We start from the raw sequence: 20,808 nt of genomic DNA, 5'->3' as shown, positions 1-20,808 counted from the left end.
CACACACACACACACACAATTACACTATTACACCATTACAGACTGTGCTGTGCCCCTGGCAGTATAACCCATTAGCCTTTAGCCATTAAGAAGGTTTTTAAGGACCAGACCACAAACAAATCTTTAAAAATCAAAACACAGACACATGTACTCATGGACCACTTCCTTTTTTCTTCATACAGATGTTACACAGATGATACGTAACTGTGCATCCTAATGAAACCTGGTAACCCAAGCCTATCTACCAGATGTAGTACACTATAAAAAATGCTAACTTAACCATAAAATACCTAAAATAGTGATGCTCATGTCTGGCATGAGTGCTTTTCAAAAGTGTGTGAATTTGAGAGCGAGAACATGGGAGAGCACTTGGAAATGGCTTTGAAGGACAGAACAAACACCAGGAAAAGTATTAGCAGGTCAAAAATGAGAAGAAAGTGTTAGGTAATCAGGTGTCAGCTGTTAATGTTTTAACTACAACAATGAGATTCCACACTGGTATCAAGACTGAAATACACACTGATTTCAAGTGGAAATGCACAGTTCAACCCATGGTTGTCAATAAGTCTGTCCTTTTTCTTTAGCCTTTTGTTTTTGTAATAATGGATAGCTTTCACGATGTTGTGTCTTTGATTCAGATATTAGTTTATACACATTCTTCCATTAAATGTATCTTGTGATATTATTGTTGTAATATCTGTAATATTATCTAATAATCATGTTATCTCTGCAAAGGAGTTTCACCAGCAATCTTTGTGCTCCATAAAAGCGTTTATGTGACTTGACATCTTTCCTTTTTATATCCGCTTCTTTCCTTTTTTAGCTTTTCCCCTTCCCCCTCTATCTACCAATTAACATCAGCATCTCCGTCATCCAGAGCTCTTACTGCCTATCTCTTCCTCTTCTCACAGACTACATCATCTAATGTTCTTAATGCCCACCAGGATCATCTTCATTTATTTCATATTTGACTGTATATCCCAACCTCAGCCTCATACTCATGTCTTCCTGCATCCTCTTCCTCTTTGTGCACTATTCCCTCGGGCTGTTTCCAGTTATAACTTCAAAACATATGTTTCAGTCCCACAATTTCTGACAACACAAAAAAAAACCATGGTGGTTTGTTGTGCTGTGGTCAAAGGCCACACAGAACAGCAGCACATAGACATAGGGCAATATGATTTAATGATCAAGGCACATATTCACGTAACAGGCCTGTAACCATTTGCTACAGTCAAATCTTATACTGTGAAATCTCACACACGTCAAACTGAAGGCAATTCACCACATCACTGAATGTGTATGCACACATTATAGTTCGGGGACATGTACCTGTTTATATATGTGTGTGTTTGTGGGTATGTTAGGGGCAGAGGGGGTGTTAAAAAAACTGCCACCAATCAGAAACAGCCTGCATTTAACTGGTGGTTTCAAAAAAAATTCAGTGCTTCATTTTCATGCACTTTAGCTGCAGGTCTAGCTTTTTTCCCTATGTTTTTGAAAAAGCAATTTCAGATTGCTTTAGATGTTTTAGCTAAATGCTTGTTCTCTCATCTCCTCTCTCATTTTTCAAGTATTCAGTTGAGGGCCAGCACAGTGGCAGTAGTTACCACAGTTTCCTCACAGCAAGAAGATCCTGAGTTCAACTCCACCACCTCACCAGGGCCTTACTGTGTGGAGTTTACATGTTTGGATGGGTTCTCTTCAGGTACTGTGGCTTTCTCCCACAGTCCAAAGACACTTTGTTAGTGTTAACTGGTGATTCTAAAAGTTAGTGTGTGTAAGGTCCTACTGCTCAAGAAGGCTCAAGTACAGGACTAATCTAAATTTGCCTGTGAACATCTAAATGATTCAGAGAAGCCTTAAGGGGAAATGCTGTGGAGTAGATGAGGCCAAAATTAAGTTTTTGGCATTAACTAAACCAGTCGTGTTTAAAGAGACATGCTGTGTAAGAAATGCTGTTCATGACCTGGGGTAATTTATTTATTACAGAAAATCGAGATCTTTCATGTAAAATACTGGTGACCACAGCAAACTGCTAGAGCACAGATCAACCAGAAGGAGGTTTCAGCTGCTGCGCTCTCTTTACAACTGAGTTGCCACAAGTGTTACAAAATTTATCACCCCATTCAACCTGATGGAGCTTGAGGAGAGAGAATGACAGAAACTGCACACAAAGGGGGGTCCCAAGTTTGTAGCATCTGTGATACAAAAGAAACTGATGCATAGGCTGCGTTGTGGAACAGTACACATTTTATGTAGCTTTGCCATGTTACTCTTCTCAGCCCACCTCTTTGGCTGCTCCGACATGGCTGAAATAATGAGCACTAGTTCTAGTTGTCCTAGCTCTAGTCGGCCAGCCTCCCCTCGAACTATCCCCTGAACCCACTGCACCACCCTTTCCTGTAGCCAAGCCACAGACCACAGCCCACCGCATACCTCCATTGCCCGACTTAGGCTCGGTAGCCGTCCAACCTAAGTTAGGCCACCTATGTGTCAGTTTAATTTTTCCCTGGGCTTAAACCTTCCTCCCAGTTTTCTTTATTTAGATCCAGCACTAATATAGTATAGTTTATAATACAGGGAGTGCAGAATTATTAGGCAAATGAGTATTTTGTCCACATCATCCTCTTCATGCATGTTGTCTTACTCCAAGCTGTATAGGCTCGAAAGCCTACTACCAATTAAGCATATTAGGTGATGTGCATCTCTGTAATGAGAAGGGGTGTGGTCTAATGACATCAACACCCTATATCAGGTGTGCATAATTATTAGGCAACGTCCTTTCCTTTGGCAAAATGGGTCAAAAGAAGGACTTGACAGGCTCAGAAAAGTCAAAAATAGTGAGATATCTTGCAGAGGGATGCAGCAGTCTCAAAATTGCAAAGCTTCTGAAGCGTGATCATCGAACAATCAAGCGTTTCATTCAAAATAGTCAACAGGGTCGCAAGAAGCGTGTGGAAAAACCAAGGCGCAAAATAACTGCCCATGAACTGAGAAAAGTCAAGCGTGCAGCTGCCAAGATGCCACTTGCCACCAGTTTGGCCATATTTCAGAGCTGCAACATCACTGGAGTGCCCAAAAGCACAAGGTGTGCAATACTCAGAGACATGGCCAAGGTAAGAAAGGCTGAAAGACGACCACCACTGAACAAGACACACAAGCTGAAACGTCAAGACTGGGCCAAGAAATATCTCAAGACTGGTTTTTCTAAGGTTTTATGGACTGATGAAATGAGAGTGAGTCTTGATGGGCAATGCTCCATCACACGCGTCCAAGTACTCCACAGCGTGGCTGGCAAGAAAGGGTATAAAAGAAGAAAAACTAATGACATGGCCTCCTTGTTCACCTGATCTGAACCCCATTGAGAACCTGTGGTCCATCATCAAATGTGAGATTTACAAGGAGGGAAAACAGTACACCTCTCTGAACAGTGTCTGGGAGGCTGTGGTTGCTGCTGCACGCAATGTTGATGGTGAACAGATCAAAACACTGACAGAATCCATGGATGGCAGGCTTTTGAGTGTCCTTGCAAAGAAAGGTGGCTATATTGGTCGCTGATTTGTTTTTGTTTTGTTTTTGAATGTCAGAAATGTATATTTGTGAATGTGGAGATGTTATATTGGTTTCACTGGTAAAAATAAATAATTGAAATGGGTATATATTTGTTTTTTGTTAAGTTGCCTAATAATTATGCACAGTAATAGTCACCTGCACACACAGATATCCCCCTAAAATAGCTAAAACTAAAAACAAACTAAAAACTACTTCCAAAAACATTCAGCTTTGATATTAATGAGTTTTTTGGGTTCATTGAGAACATGGTTGTTGTTCAATAATAAAATTATTCCTCAAAAATACAACTTGCCTAATAATTCTGCACTCCCTGTACATAACTAATATCAAGCAATTTCCACGTGCACTCTTGTAAAATGGCCTGAGGTCCATGCGCTCAAACTGACTCTCCATCAGCAGTAACTTGTGGCACTCCCGGGATGGCCAGCTGGTTCACCTGCTGACACACCTGACAGGATGGGCACCACCAGCAACCCAGACAAACACCTGTACCTTCACTGATGGAGGTGTTGGCCCAATAATGGTGGAGCATAGGCAGCGTGATGGAACAGTGCACCTCTGGAAAATATTTGCAAGAATTTCAAGCAAACACTTAACTTAGTTGTTATTGGGTATTGTGTGTAGAATTTTGAGGAAAAAACGAATTTAACCTATCTTTTTTTTTTTTTTAATAAGGCTGCAACATGACAAAAAAGAACAAGTGAAGTGCTGTGAATACATCTCAGATGCACTGTAAGATTCACTAGAGAAGTTTGGAGCCAAGTGTGAAGCAGCAGGAATACTAATTTTTCTGAGGCCACAGTTCCCAGCCAAAAAATGTAAAGTTTGCATCGGGGAGAAGTTGAAATAATGTGAGGAATTCACCTTTCTACCAGGTGAAGAGTTTCAAGGGCTTGGATGAGGCCTTGAGACAGAGCCACATGAGAGAGAAAACGTCTTGGCTTGCTTCAGAATGCCCCAGTGTTTCCCTGGAAGTGCTGGAGGAGGTGGCAGTAAAGATGAAGTACTGAGAATCTCTGCTTAGACTGCTGTCCATCGTATGGACCTGAATAAATAGCACAAACTGTATTGATGCCAGAAGATTTATATTTTACCCCATTTCCATGTGTTATCTGATGTTTTGCCTCAGTGACTTCACTCACTGCAGACTATGATTGTTCATTTTAAGTTGAGAAACAAGCATTTTAGCACACCCAATGCCAGTTGGCTTTGAAATAAATACAACTTAATCTTTTCTAATGGCTTTTCCTCTTATCTCAGCACATTACGGGACAATATTTCCTCATTTGTATCCATTAATGTATTTGGTTTCTTGCTGATTTTCAGATAAGATGGCAAACAATCTGCCTCGTTTAAATTGATCTTGTTTTGTTTGTTTTTTTACTAAACTGCTCAAAGTGCAGATGAAGGTGTAAACCAATCCTGGACAACCCAATTACCTGTGGTCACTTTATCTTTTAAGTCATCGATAAGAGGCATTTTATCCCTGCTGTTTATGATTTTATGTTGTTATATTGATGTCAGCAGTCCTCCTATACCTCCACACACACACACACACACACACACACACACACACACACACACACACACACACACACACACACACACACTTTCATAACCCTGTTTCATAGCACATACACACATGCACTCCCAAACCAACTTTATGACTTGATCTCTACCCATTCAGCCACGTTAATGGAAGCAGACCACACATCCAGTGCTGTTTTAAATCCCATTGCGAAGTTCTTATGATTCACAAATGCTTCCTCTCCTTTTTACTAATGCTCCTTCACCACAAAAGCCCACGAGTCAGCAGACCTCAACAACCTATTCCCCACACACACATACACACACTCACACACACAAACCACGATTGCCCATTAAGTGGCATTAGAGCCTCTTTCTGGTGGCTTATTCTGGCTTCATGGCACCAAAGTAGCATTCCACAGTTACCCTGTAAGACTCTAAGTCTCACCACACATTTCACATCAAAAACTACTGCTAATGCACTAGTTCACAATATTACAGCATATTGCAGACCGTTACCTGGAAACATCTAGACTTGTCACTCTGTCTGCTTCATCTGCATTCTCTTTTTCTCTGTCTTTGACTATGTAATACTATGTGGATATGGTTTTATGTCCTAACAATGTAGGCAACAGTCCTGCTAGGACATACATTGTCCTTTGAAAAGATTGTTTCACTGTATTTTCCTTCACTCAAGAAAAAAAATATGCTGTTGCTGACTTTAATTGCTTTAATTACAGCTCCATTTTTCTTGTAATTTTGTGATTTAAGTATAGTAACCTCAGTTTCGATAATCACATCAACAATGTTACCAGAACTGTTTTCTATCACTTAAAAATCTGAAACTGACTCATTATAGAATTGCCTTTAAAAATAGTTTTACATTTGTGCTGTTTTACCCTTTTACTACTTTAAACCTGTACAGTTCTTTGCAATGTTTCTTCATTTCCTGTGTTAAGCATATTGAGTTTTCATGTATTGGAAGGTGCAACATAAATGAAATTTTCACTGTCATTTTTATTGCGAGAAAGGACAAGAGCAAGCATAGTAAGTAAGCATAGTAAGCATAAACTGTGCCTGGAACAGAAACACCTGCATTAAACTGTTGGCACAAGAATCTGCACCAAAAACACGGTAACACAAAGCCAGTGTCCAGAGTGATGTAAAAACCCAGCCCATTAGCCAGAGCCTGATCTTCAACATGGTACAAGGCATAGCAATGATGAGCAGTGAGGTTTGTAGCCTCTGTTTCTATGTATGTAAGTATTATTGTAGGGTCTACTTTACATTATAAAGCGCCTTGAGGCGACTGTTGCTGTGATTTGGCACTGTATAAATAAAATTGAATTGAAATGAATTACCTGTACATGTTTTTACAGAAGACACAATGTGGTATTTGCCCTGGGCTGGGTGTCTTTGGGCTCTGTGACTGAAGCTTGAATTCAGTGGGAAACAAAATTATTACATAAGCTGTTTAGGAATTTTTTTTTAATACATAGTCCCCCTTTTTCAGGGGTTCAAAAGAATTTGGGCACCACACAGGGTCTAGCTGCTGGACTGGGGTCACATACGGGCAGCTTTATCATTACCCTGTGTTCTTGGCTAGCTCTGCATTAGCTTCCTGTCTGTACATCTCCTTGCAAAGAGCAGCAGTTATGTTAGCAATATAATACAGTTGTTTCTGTCCTGGACACACGTTCCCTTGCTCTGGTCCTTTTGTAGAATAAAAATAAATGTAATGTCCATATTCACACTCCTCAAAAGTTGCATCACAGTACTGCTTTACTATTTTCCTCCTCCTGCACATGAACTGAAAGCAGCAGATTGTACCACAAGCATGAACATGAACAGAACAGAATCATGAAACACTTGAAACCTGACGGGGAGGAAAACAGACGCACCGACACTGAACAGAGGAAGACAGAGGACTTAAATACACAGAAGGGTAAAGAGGGAAGTGGAAACACCTGGAGAAACACAGCTGACATAAATGAACATGATGCTACAAGGGAAGTGAAACTAAACACAGCGAACATGGAAACACTAGACCTTTCAAAATAACACAGGAAACATCGATAGATGAAGACACGGGCATAACTTCCACGATTAACACAGGGGACAAGACAGACTACACAGAAGACAGGAAAAGACTCGGAGAACACGGAGAACTAGAAGAAACATAGACCAGACTCAACTAAGACACACTAAATAATAATACTAAAAACTAAAATAATACTCATAAGTAGGGATGGGTACCGGTATCCGGTGCCATCATGGCACCGGTTCTGTCATAAATGGTAGTAACCAGACCGGAAAGCAGCGCACATTTTGGTGCTTTATTTCGGTGCTTTAATGTTGTTGGTGTGTAATTTACGTTGAGTAGGCTAACCACGTTATTACATTAATGCATGTAAGGTGAACTAGCAAACACCATATAGCTACATGCGGCTGTCTTCTTGTTTGATGGCAGATACTCCCTTCACCCTGGCCAAAAAGGCTAAAATGACCAAAGAAAAAGTGGAAAACAGCTAAACATGAGAGGTTTTTGGACAAAGTTTGTGTTTTTTCCATTGTTTAAGCACTGCTTCCAGCCAAGAGTGATACCATATATGCCCCATAGCTGCAGAAAAGGCTAACATTGTTATCGGATAAAACCTAAACGATCCCCATCCCTACTCATAAGTAATCAAACATACAAAATTCTCAACTCAACCTCAACTAAGAACAACACACGAACTAAACAATACTTTACCAAAAGACATCAACAATTCTAAATAGCTCAAAGAGCTGGGTCACAGACCATGCCCCCGACAGCTGTAGGAGGAAGGCCCAGAGAAGCCTCTCTGATCCCAGTAATGATGTACCGTTGTATATGACAAATAAACTTGATAAAGTGCACTGTGAATGGGTAATAGGCCTGTAAGTGTAAGGGCACTTTGAGTGATCAATAATGACTGACATTCAATTTTCCCAGTACGGCCTTAATGAAACTGAGTTTGACACTTTAAAACTTTTTAAAAAATTTTAATTCCAAAACAAAAAACAAGCTGATTTCTTTCTCTAGCAAAGAACAAAAACAAGAAAACAACTCATAGCTGTGGCAATTTTTTAGATAAACTTACAGTGCATCTGGAAAGTGTTCACAGTGCTTCACTTGTCCCACAGTTTGCCATGTTACAAAACTCCAAAATTAATTAAATTCCCTTTTTTTCTTTTTTTCTTTTTTTTACCTCAAAATTCTACACACTATATCCCATAATGAGAAAAAGACATGAGTAGTCCAATCATCCGCCCCTGGAGCCAATCAGCCTCCACTCTACAAGGTTTTAATCTGTGCTATCTGTCATTTTCCCTTTCAGACTCTTGTTTGTGCAGCCCACCTCTTTCCCATCTCCAGCTCAGACACCTCAGTCAGAGTTCCATCCAAGCCTCAGCCTGTTACTGCAATCTGAAGACTGCTGAAGATTCTAAGAAACATTCTGTTCTTCGACAAAGTCTACAGCCTGTTCGAATGTTCTTCATCAGTGTTAATGCTGTACAAATATATCAGAAGCTGTGTATAAACCTCTTTGTGCATAGAATGTGCCCATATGGAAAAGAAATAGTAAAAACATATATGATTTACTCATGAAAGTGGCCACTTTCTCATTACTTTCATATATTTTTTTTAGTAAGTATACAAAACATACAAGTTTCATTATATAATTTTTCAAGGGATCTTATATGTGTTTTCACTCTTGTATGCTTTTCATACAAGTTTCACACAAGACAGATAAAAACTTTATAAGATTTATATATATCTTTTCCATATGGGTGAGCTTAGAGAATGAGTTATATATCATGTCTATGTTAGACTTAAATGTTGCAATCATTTTTCCAATAAAAAGAACCTTGACAAATGTCCTGACAAATTATGTTGTAGGTTACTTTGGAAACACTCTGGCAGCCAAATACAATGTGCTCAGACGCTTAATAAACAATACTAAACTGAACAAAGAAGCTGGATTATGAAGGAAAGGAGAGCTAGTGAAGTAAAACAGTAGGAGTCATGTGAAAGAGACATCAAGGACAGAATCCATGAGGACCCAGAGCCAAAAAACGAGAAAGAGATTTCAGAAATTATAACAGTAAAGGCCTCCTTCTATACTACAGAAATCACATCTGGTGTGTGCTGTGTGTGCGCTAAATGGATATGCCACAGGGCCTTTGTCTTATTAAAGTTATTACAGGGACATATCCAGATCACCACTGCTTCTTGTTTATTGAAGATAAATTACAACCACTGTAACAGGAGCAGGTTTCATAAAAAAACACCACTGTTCTCTTAGAGTCTAGGCAGTGTTTGGCAAATTCTGTCATTTTTCTTCAAGATACTGACATTTCATTTGATAAATCATGAACGTAATTGATTTTATTTCAAGAGGCCCACATTGTGGCAATACAAGGTGTTCTCAGTTATTGAGCTGTTTGAATATAATTTAGCACCTTTGGAGAAACAGTCGGATGTCCCACAATACACTGTGCCGACCGTTTGCTGACTGTCGGTCAGCTTTTTTTCTTCTTCTCTGAAGCTGTGCACATCTTTCATTTCTCTGCCGCAGCTGACAGCCAACATCCAGCTGAACAACAGAGTCCGGAATCCTCTGTAATGGATTATGGGAATTTTCAGTGATTTTATGTGCACACACACGCACACACACACACACACACACACACACACACACACACACACACACACACACACACACACACACACACAGACATATAATGCCTTTATTGTCACTGTGATGACACCATATGAAGGTGACAAATGGTGATTGATTGTTTAAAAAGTTGGCTTTAAAGGGAAAGTGAGATGCAGTGAAGTTCAACATGAGGAGAGAAATGCAAACAGAAGCACAAAACAGAATCAAAAGAAGAACAGCTGAGATGCAAACAATGGCTGCAGCAACCAACCTCCTCTGAACAAACAAGAGTAGCATATATTTACAGTCAGCTGACAGCACCATCTAGTGGTAATAATATAAAGAAAAGAGGAAGTTAGTGAGGCTGTGATGAAGACACAAGACATATTGGTACAAGCTATCACAGTACAATGCTGGAATTCACTGAGCCTCTGAGAGCAACCCATTTTTCACTAACATTTGTAGAAACTGTCTGTGTGCTGCTTGAGTTTATCTATATATTTTATTCTAGTCTAGAATGACACATTATGTCATTAACTGCCAGAACTCTGCTGCCCGTGTCATCACCAGGACCCCTTCTGCCCACCACATCACTCCTGTCCTGCAGCAGCTTCATTGACTCCCGGTCAAATATCGCATCAATTTCAAAATACTCTTGTACACATTTAAGGCTATTCACCATCTCTCTCCTCGATATCTCTCTGACCTGGTTAAGATCACCGCCCCATCTCGTTGTCTCAGATCTTCTTCTTCCCTTTCACTCTCCGTCCCCTCCCCCCGTCTTGCAACCATGGGGAGCAAGGCTTTCAGCTGCTCTGCTCCATGACTCTGGAATTCCCTACCTCCTGATTTAAGAAACATCTCTTCCTTCTCTCTCTTTAAGTCCAAACTCAAAACCCACTTGTACAAAATAGCTTATCCCACATAACCTTTCCACTCTCCTATTTTATTTGTTTATGTCTTATGCTTTTATGATTCTGTAAACTTCTTGCTTTTATGTTGCTTTTATTCTACTGTGTACAGCGACCTTGAGTGTTTTGAAAGGCGCTTTCAAATAAAATGTATTATTATTATTATTATTATTATTATTAACTTCTTTCTCCCTTCAGACTTTCTGTGCATGCCCAATTGGATTTTTTAAAACAACACTAATTACAAACACTGATTTATGTATGCCAACATTTATTATCAAGTTTTTCTAAAAACTCCCTGAAAGTCCTTATTTAGGTGTGTCTGAAAGGGTGCAGTGAGAATAGTAACAGGGAATACAAACTTCACTTTTACATCTAGATTTGAATTTGAAATCCTTTCACTGACTGGCAGAGTCCTGAATGACCAGATCCCATCTCATTAAAAATTCAATTTGATTTTATTTACATAGTGCCAAATCACAACAACAGTTGCTTTTATATCATAATGTAAAGACCCTACAATAATACAGATTCAGACAAAGACTCCATGGTATCGTTTTATGCCAATATTGCACTTTTCTCTCAGACTGCTGGTGCATTTGTGGTTATTAGAGTTTGGGAGGAAGAGCCTTTAGCTTTCAGGCCTCTCCTGTTAAAACCAGCTCACAGTTTTATTCAGGACACAGACATCCTCCAGATTCTTAATTATATTGCATAAAGACAGCTTTTGTTGTGAATTAGTGCCATGTCAATAAAACTGATTTAAACTGAATAATGTAATAAAAAATCAGAAATGATGTTTGCATTCTTTTTGTTTTAAACTTATTTACCACTAAAAGTGCTCTTTGCACTGCAATCCACATGCAGACAGTCACAGTTATTAATTCAATGTACTGTGTGGTTCAACACTCAAAGACAAAATGCAGTCTAGAGAAGCCTATTACTGAGTGCAGATTAAATTTATCAAGACAATGTCCTGAAAGCCATGAGACCACGACCCCCAGCATCTGTCAGGACTGCTGCTCACACTCTGTCAGATCACCAAAAAGACGATAAGCTAACTATAAAAGTATCACTGAGCTTTTTTCACATGAGAACCCTCGGCCCTTGACCTTCACCATCTGTTACAGAGTGATTTGTTTCAGCTATCCAGTTCCAAAAGTAAGAATCAATGCTAAGAACAGACTGGATTGCACTGAAGGCATATCTAGGGAATTGATTGCATGAATTCACTATCAGTGTAGCTGAAGGAAAAAAGGACTCAGGACTGATTATGATACTTAGGATTTGACAGAATACATCTTTATTTACTTATAGGATGTGTTAATATCTGATTATATCTTACCTAATATTTATGCATAAATGTAGAAAAACATGAAAAACCTTGTTCATCTCAAAATATTTCATTTCAGTCAGTGCTCTGTATGCTACTATGATCTTGTAGTAGAATGACCCAACTGCACACCTGCAATCAATGTTTATTTACAGTCCCTTCAACTTTATTTTGCTTAACTCAGAGTCGTAACTTTTTTAGCTGCATTCTGCTTCTGGATATTGAGTTGCATAATCCACCAAAACTAATACAATGTGATAACCTTGTGCACTCCAGTGAAACAGCTCAATGAGGTCCATGCCAATGTGCTCAAACAGGACCTCTATTGAAGGTAGTGCACAGACACAGAACAGACTTCCTTGGAACCTTAGTTCCTGGACCAGAGAGACATACAAATCTTAAATACATCTCAAAGCAGTTTTTTTAAAATACAGGAACACAGGTAGGCAGATATGCTGGAGAGAGACAGAAGTGCTGTACATGGAGAAAAACCATGGTGTACAATCTGGACTCATAACCAACAAAAGAAGCAAAAGAAGCAAACAAATACATGACCACTTCAAAGTCCACCTCTGTTGTTTAGTTGAGGTGTTGGTGCCCTCCAGAGGCCAGGAAATGTATCACTTGTACAGGTTTGATTTCAAACTGCATATCTGGTTTGTATACGTGCATGAGGAAAGAGGGAAAATGACGTTATCTTGACACAAAAATCTTGTCACACTGTTGATAATAATGTAATTTCAAGGCCTTATACACTGACATTAGTTTAAATAGAGCAAAACTGTATTTTCATCAAAGTTAGGGTCTCCACTTATTCTGTTTTTGATTACTTTATTATTCTTTAGAAATGTCAAAACACAGTTGGATTAGCATATAAGTAAAGACTGTGACAAATATTGCTACAGAATGGATAAATTATGCAAACCTTAAGCAATCACTGTCCAACAAAATGAATCTGTGATGACTTTTTGTGGTCTGGACTTCTTCTTTGACTGGGTGCGTGGAGTTTAAATTAAGTGGATGAGAAAAACACAGACACTTCATAATCTAGGAAAAGTTGTTTCAAATGCCATCATAGCTGTCAAGAAAAAATAGACAAAGTATTGAAATGAGTATAAACTATATGGGTGACTGCCAACAAACTGCACTTTGAAGTTAACCAAAGTCTAAACAGTTATCATACCTCAGGAACCTGCCTGACTCTCACTCCTTTAGCTCCTCCCCTTGATGAAACTGCATCCATCAGTTTTTGGGTCCAATGGTCAAGTTTAGCCATGAAGGTAGATTCAAAGCTTACAGTGGTTATTCTCTTGAACTCTTCTTTTATCTGTAGACAACACATACAGAAAAATTGCTGTAAGAAACGTTAACCCTTATTACAAACAAATGTCAGGCTTCACAATTTAAACTTGCTTAAAACTGCAGACAGATAATCCACCACAGTTATAATTTAATATATTTTTTAAAATATTAAATAATGTTTATCTATGCGCAAATTGCTTACGTAAAGTCTTAATGTCCTGGCATTCACATAGTGTATGCCAGAATGCTACTGCCAAAATCATATCAACAATATTTCACAAAACTTGATGTGTTAAAAAAGTAATAATGATACATACAGCTCTTAAGATCAAGAACAATACGTAGCTGTTTCGCAACAGTAACCAAAATCATTTACAACGTAATATCATGTAGCAGGTATCCTTCTCACAGAAGTATTCACAGTTTGAAGGCGTCTAACTTTTAAACACACAAACAACAAAAAAGAGTCTGTGACTGAAATTAGATATAATTAAAAAGCAACGTTTTAATCGTGCTTTGCTCTCATAAGTATTATCCACTTCTATGCTAAAGTTCAGAATGACTATATACATGTTAAATATTAGCATTACTTACATGTGGTATGGTACATTTGTAACATGAGCGTAACATCATAAACAAATCCACTACTGCTCATAACATTGCTTTAGTAGAACTGTTATTTGTAAAACAAATGTTACTTACCTTAAACATGCAACACATTATCTACCTGATTTAATTAACTGCACCTTGAATTTCACTTTAAACCCATTAAAATTGGGATTTAATTTCAAATTAAATAAAAAATTAAGTTGATGGAGTTTCTCAAAATTATTCAGTCAACACAACCTAACAAAATAAAGTTTGCAATTTAGAAGATGTATCTTAATAAATTTTTCTCTTGCAGTAATGCATTTAATCAAGTGGTGGTAACAGGTGTGATGAGTGTAGAGACCAGATGGAGGATTCTCATGGATGGAGGATTCTCACAAGGAGGATTTTGCTGCAGCACCCTCTTTCCAGCTGAGTTCTGCTAGCTCCTGTGAGGAACTAATCACCAGCCACTTACACATTTTGCCCTAAAGTCCTTCTTTGTCATCTTCAGGGATTCCATGTTGTTACTGAAATGACAATATAAAAGTGACTGTGCCACAGATGGACCAGTCTATGACATTTTGGTATGTTGTGCTAAGATTAGCTGAGGTTGTAGCAGTATAAAATGTTTTTCACTACTATGTTCAAATATAATGGAACTTTTGTTGAATTCACACCTCACGTGCGGAAAACAGAAAGGAGGCGGGCTTGCTATTCTTGTTAACAACTGGTGGTGTAACCCTGTTAACATAACAATGAAAGAGCGGAGTTGTTGCCCTGACATTGAACTGTGCGCTCTCGAACTCAGGCCGTGTTATTTGCCCAGGGAATTTACCCATGGAGGCTGTTTATGCTGCTCCCTCTGCTAGCCCCACAGCTGCATGTGACACTGTTCACTCTGCCATGGCCCAGTAACAGACTGCGCACCCGAGTGCCTTCATTCTATTTTGGGTGACTTCAACCAAGTCAGCTTGGACAATAAATTGCCAGCTTTTTGCATTATTTCCTCAGGCATTAATAAAGTTTTCTGATTCTGATTCCAAAAAGATAAGTGTGCACATGCAGGGAAATTACTGTTACTACTATTTTAACACTGCTGTGTTAATGTTAATGGCCCTTCTGGGTCTCCTCTCTGCTCTCTCCTATCTTGTCCCTTTTGTCTTACTTCTCTCTATCACCTTTTCTATCCCTTTGAAGAAGTGAGACTCCATAAATGCTAAAGAGGTAAGTATTATTGCTCAGTTGTAGTGAATAGATAGAATAAACTGTAGAAAACTAAACAGAAGAAAGAAGAAGAAATAACAATTTAACATAAACCAGTGACACACTCCAGGGCCTGATCAACCCTGGCAGGGCCTCCTTGGATGAGGGTGTCTAGTGATAATGGCCGAAACACCCGATGAATCCAAGGTCCACTACTGACGATGTGTCCCAAATCTTAATATCTAATCTAGATCAGATCTCTAATCCCTAAACCTAACCAAGGAAAATTAGCCTGGGGAAAAGACCGAAAGTTGATGCACACAACGATGTGTGCTGCTGGTAAAGTTTCTGAGCTGCTTTTCCTCATAACAGCCATCCCTCAAGAGTCTCTCCATCTAAAGCAATGCATTATCAGGGACTGTAACATCTAGTCCTTTTTACTGAATTATATAATACAAAGATGAAGAACTTTCACTAGGCTACTGCTTACATAGTAAAAGTAAATCACATCTTGTGAAGTTGCAGTTTCATTTTACAATGAAAATTTCTGCTTCATTCAGAGTCGTAACATGAATCTACTTATTAAAAATAGAAAAATTTGCAAAATAAAAAAACAAACAAAAACAATACAAAAACTAAAGCTCATTCTCATTTTGATTTGCATCAGTGATTTTTGAAGTATGGGCTGAAAGTCATCCATATTTTTCCTTTTTTGAACAAACAGTAGGATAAAGTAAAAGCAATCATAAAATCATCTGACGTAGGACAAGACACTGGTATGCAGATCCTATTGTGACTAGCAGTCAAGAGGCCTGAGTGACATCCCATTGTATGCTGGAATGTGTGCGCGTATGACCTCCACCCTGTATTGTTACACTGGAAACCAACCAGAAAAACACGTGACACACATAAAAACCTGTTCTACAGCATCACCACCTGTCACACCTCAATACACAAAACTAACTTACTTTTGAAGCTGGGACATACCACACATATCAGACATACAAGAGCAGGACCTGCAGAAAAATGTGTGTGAGGTGTTGCTAAAAGCATGTCTTACTTCACTAAAGTATGCCAGATGTTATCATTGGGGGGAAAAAGTGGTCTCCATAGTAAAGACGAGTGTGAAGAAGAAAAAGGAAAAGCACTAACCATTAAACAGGAGAACACATTAAACTGAAACCCCTGAGGCTGAAGCATGAGAAGGAAAGAGTGGAGTAAAAAAGAGTTGTGTAATTGAGCGAAAAAAAAAAAGCAATAAAATCAGAAGTGTTTGCAGGTCAGATTAGATGTGTGTATTAGTAATCAGACAGGTTTCATGAGAGAAACATGGAAATGTAAAACTTAAAAGGAAAGAATAAAAATGAGCCACAAAGGAGAATACTTGTTACGTGGAATTAGAAAGAAAATGAAAAGCAGAGAGACATGAAATATGAAGGCATAAAGAAGAGCTTTGGATTAAGAGCAGTTGCAGGTCAGCTCACATAGCTGACATTCCTGATCACATGCACACTTTTATCTGGTTCAGTCTCACTCTGTCTCTCACTGAGCTCAGATTCATTAAACCTGACTCATCTGGTTTCCTGGGTGTGGCTGCAGGTTAATAGATGAAACACGTGGCACACTATAAAGACCTTTCTTCTTTATTTCCATTAGGGTCTAATGGGAATAAAGAATAAAAGTTTGTGTTCTGCGTCCTGATCAGCTGTAGACCATTGTGAATCAATCTCGTCTTCTGTACAGCACAGAATGCGTCCAGCTTGTCAAATTGACATAAATCTTCGATCACTAGCAGTGTGACTCTGAAGTGCTGTACTGTATGTTGGTAAGTTTTCTCCCCAACAAATAACAACAATGTTGATTCAGCGTTTTGCACCGCCAAAAGCACCTGCAGGCGCCTTTGGTTTCATTCTATAATACTGGACTTATTTTTCTACAAAGCTTTGAACTTTGAGAGTGTTTAAACAATAGAGAAAAGTGTGAAAATGTTCCTGCCTGTCTGAGAAAAGTGTATAAAGTGTGTAGTGTGGGGTTTTACAGCTTTAAAACATCTATAATAATTGTAAAAAGTAAAGTTGGCTACTTCATGAATTTCACCTATTGCAGGTTATTTTTGGAACGCAGCTCCCGCGATAAACGAGGGACCACTGTCTCCCAGAGCTTTTCAAGCTTTTGTACATAGACTACAGCATGAACCTTCTTGATACTTTCTTGTTTCCAATTTATTACCCCACTATTACCAACCACTCTATAATAGCAACTTCTATTTATATTTTTTGTCTGACTCAAACCTGGGACAAAAAAATGATCTTTTGGTGTTCACAGTTTTAGTTTTTAATGCTATCTCCTGTGGAGCATATATATTTATATGAACTACATAACCATGATATCCCTGCTTCAACAATCCTTCTGATCAACATGTCCCAACCATGACCCTTATTTGAATGACCCTAACTCATAGGCTAACATTAAAGCAAACCCTAATGCTAAAGAAGTGGCAAGTTGGTGATGCACAGAAAACAAGAGAGGATTAGACATGTCTGTCCATCTTTCTGTCCTTCTGAGCATTTCTGAGGTGTGGGTTGTCCACTAAATGCACATGCCAAAGTGTCCATGAGCAAGACACCGAACCAAATTAAAGGTTAAAGGGCAAACAGTCTCTTATATAAGCAGGGGCCCTGCCATGATACACACACACAAGCACACTGCTGGCTGGAGGCTTCCCATGATGCACTGTGTGTTTATATACGGCTCTGAATCTCATCATTGGTTATTATTAATGGTTATTAACATATATAATTATTAATTAGTTACTCCCACCAAAGCAGATGAATAATTGCTATGCTGATTCATGTAATGAATTTTTCCATTGCATTTTGTTTAAGACTTTACTGATTAGACAAAGCTTTATATTAATACTCACCAGAATCCCACCAGGTCACCCGTTGCTTCAATTCACACTAGAGAGACATCGGCGAAGTGTCCTTACTGTAGCCTTTGGTGTCAAATAGCATTCTCATCTGGTCCTACTTGGCAATCTGGAGAGATGCAGTGATGTCAAAAGCAGAACTTTTTTTCTCCGCTAGGTTACCAAACACAGTGTACAAGATCTCACTAATGGCTTCAGCCTTAATTGAGTTAGTTTTGGTGATTTACATATATTGTAGTTACAGTCTTCTTCACTCACTATAATTCTTTATCCTGTCTTCACAGGTAGCCCTATCTGTTAAAAGAGAGCTTTTCCTTCCCACTGTTGCCAAAGTGCTTGCTCGTAGGGGGTTATCTGATTGTTGGGATCTCTTTGTTTTCTCTGTATTATTGCAGGGTCTTTACCTTACAGTATAAAGGGCACTGAGGCAACTGCTGTTGTGATTTGCTTCTCTATAATCAAAATTGGATTGAATCCTTGTTGAATCACAAATCAACTGTGATTAACCACATCTTTTTTTGGAAAGATGAGTTCAGTTTCACTGCGACAGACTGGCGACCTGTCCAGGGTGTACCCCGCCTCTCGCCCTATGACAGCTGGGATAGGCTCCAGCGCCCCCCGCGACCCTGAAAAAGGATAAGCGGAAGCGAATGGATGGATGGATGGAGTTCAGTTTCATTAGCCACAGCCAGGCCTGATTATTGACAGAATTTTTGACAGACAAAATCACTTAAATAGAACCTATCCAACAAAGTAAAATAGTCTAAAATTCTGCTTTAATCCAAGGAAACAGCTGAGAAACAAAGTCACTGACATCTATTAGTCTGAACAGGGGGGATGAAGCCATTGCTAAGGCGTGGGTAACTATGGTTACAGTTATTATCCACAAATGGAGAAAACTTGAACAATGGAGACACATGCTGGACTTTTTGGAAAGTTTGAGTCCTGTTAAATCTGATATAAAACTAACATAGCTTTTCATGAAAAGAACATCATACTAACAGATAAACATGGTGGTGTGGTAGTGTGATGGTCTGCGGCTGCTCTGCTGCTTCAGGGCCTGGATGACTTGATGTAATTGATGAAGCATGAATTCTGCTCTCTACCAGCAAATCCTGAAGGAGAATGTTCTTCCACCAGTTCATGAACTGAAGCACAAGCACATTTGGGTTATGCAGCAGGACAATGATCCACACACATATAGTAGGTCCACCTCTGAATGGCTCAAAAAACCAATGATCAAATGAATTAAATCAGACTGAGATGCTTTTTAACATGACCTCATGCTAGAAAACCATCCAACGTGGTTGAATTAAAACAATTCAACAAAAAAGAGGCCAAAACTCCTCCACAGCTATGTGAAAGACTCACTGCCAGTTACCACAAACACTTGATTGCAGTTCAGCTGCTGAGTGCAGCACACTCAGGTTTATGGGGGAGCTACTGTTTTGCATAGGGTCAGGTAGGTCTGGATAGCCTTCTTTGATTGAAAATCATGAAATCATAATTTAAACATTGCATTTTGAATGTTCTCATCTTTGTCTGATAGTAAAATGTGTTTGGTGATCTGAAACATGTACCCAATATGCATAAAACTATGCATATTTATAAAGGGTGCAAATGCTTTGTCACAGCACTGCACTATTGTGCTCTAACATTATATGATTGGAACATAACTTATGGTTGTTACAGCTGGTTGTCTAATACACTCTTTATTTCTGTCTTGGTGTTTCCACACTGGTTAAAAGTGCGTTGTTTGCACTAGTTGAGTTTTTCTCTGAAATATAACATTTTATATTCACCAGGCTATCAGTATGATGTAAGTAAAAGTGATTTGACATTAGAACAGAGTATTATCCTTTCTGTCCTTGTGCCAGCAAAAGCAAAGGAGGAGTAATATGAATCTGTCCACTGGAGTATGGAGCAGCACACACACGCACACACGGAGAGAGAGAGAGTAATAGACAGGTCATGTTGTGTTTTCTTCTTCCAGTATCACGTCCCGCCCCCTGTGTTCATCAGGAGGAGGGGTGGGGAGCAGAAGGGCGGGTTTCGCTGGTACCTCAGATCTCATACTGGATTTACCGGACTGCACCTGTGAGGAGCCGGGTTTGTTTCTGCGCGTCGGGAGGAACGAAAGGCGGGCCCGCAGCAGCACGGCAGCCAGGAGCCTGTCCGAGGACAACACCATTACCGCTGCAGCCCCTCAGCAGCTTTACGCTCGAGAGTAGAGGAGGGAGCTGCCAGGCTGTCAGACCTCCAGCGGATATTTTTACCCGCAGTGCCTCAGACAAGCAGCCGACCGAGGAGCACAATGTCCAGGCAACAGCAGCAGCAGCAACAGCGGACTTCGTTCAGACTGTCGGACAACCTGGTGGAGGTCAAGAGCAAAGTAAGTGATGGGCTGCTGACTGATGCTGTTAGCGACGCAGGGTGTGCGTTATCAGGACCCCAGCCCTCCGCTCTTCTCATCCAGATCGTGATGTAACAAACACAAATATCTGGCCGCTGCAAATTCACGCGATATTTAGAAGAAACGAAATCCGACCGGGTTCAGCTGACAGCGGCCTGGCTGCTGCCGCCCGCAGCCCCCCCACCAACACCACCAACACCATCAACATCGTGTCAGCCTGCTCAGCCTCGATAATCCCAGTCCTGTGTTTAACTCGATCTGTGTGTGTGTGTGTGTGTGTGTGTGTGTGTGTGTGTGTGTGTGTGTGTGTGTGTGTGTGTGTGTGTGTGTGTGTGTGT

The 20,808-nt window shown here is 39.6% G+C and overlaps 1 protein-coding gene and 1 long non-coding RNA gene across 2 annotated transcripts in view; one reads left to right on the top strand and one right to left on the bottom strand.

The window, feature by feature from the left end:
- Positions 1 to 11,792: 11,792 nt before the first annotated feature.
- Positions 11,793 to 20,163, bottom strand: LOC121815267. The gene is made up of 5 exons (XR_006054953.1): positions 19,060 to 20,163; positions 18,052 to 18,166; positions 13,216 to 14,452; positions 12,958 to 13,110; positions 11,793 to 12,685 (listed from the first exon to the last, which is right to left on the bottom strand). It is a non-coding gene; the product is annotated as an uncharacterized LOC121815267 (long non-coding RNA).
- The window catches only part of pard6a (par-6 family cell polarity regulator alpha), a 16,185-nt gene continuing 15,535 nt past the window's right edge, over positions 20,159 to 20,808 (top strand). Inside the window, exon 1 of the mRNA XM_005933565.2 lies at positions 20,159 to 20,449. Within this exon, the coding sequence (XP_005933627.1) occupies positions 20,372 to 20,449 (78 nt within the window). The 5' untranslated portion in view covers positions 20,159 to 20,371. The remainder of the gene's footprint in view (positions 20,450 to 20,808) is intronic.

This window comes from Haplochromis burtoni, unplaced genomic scaffold, assembly GCF_018398535.1.
Source record: "Haplochromis burtoni strain Fernald_Lab_line unplaced genomic scaffold, NCSU_Asbu1 Contig_169, whole genome shotgun sequence".
NCBI classification, from domain to species: domain Eukaryota; kingdom Metazoa; phylum Chordata; class Actinopteri; order Cichliformes; family Cichlidae; genus Haplochromis; species Haplochromis burtoni.
The sequence above is the reverse complement of the archived record's forward strand: the minus strand, read 5'-3'. Positions and strand labels throughout refer to the sequence as shown.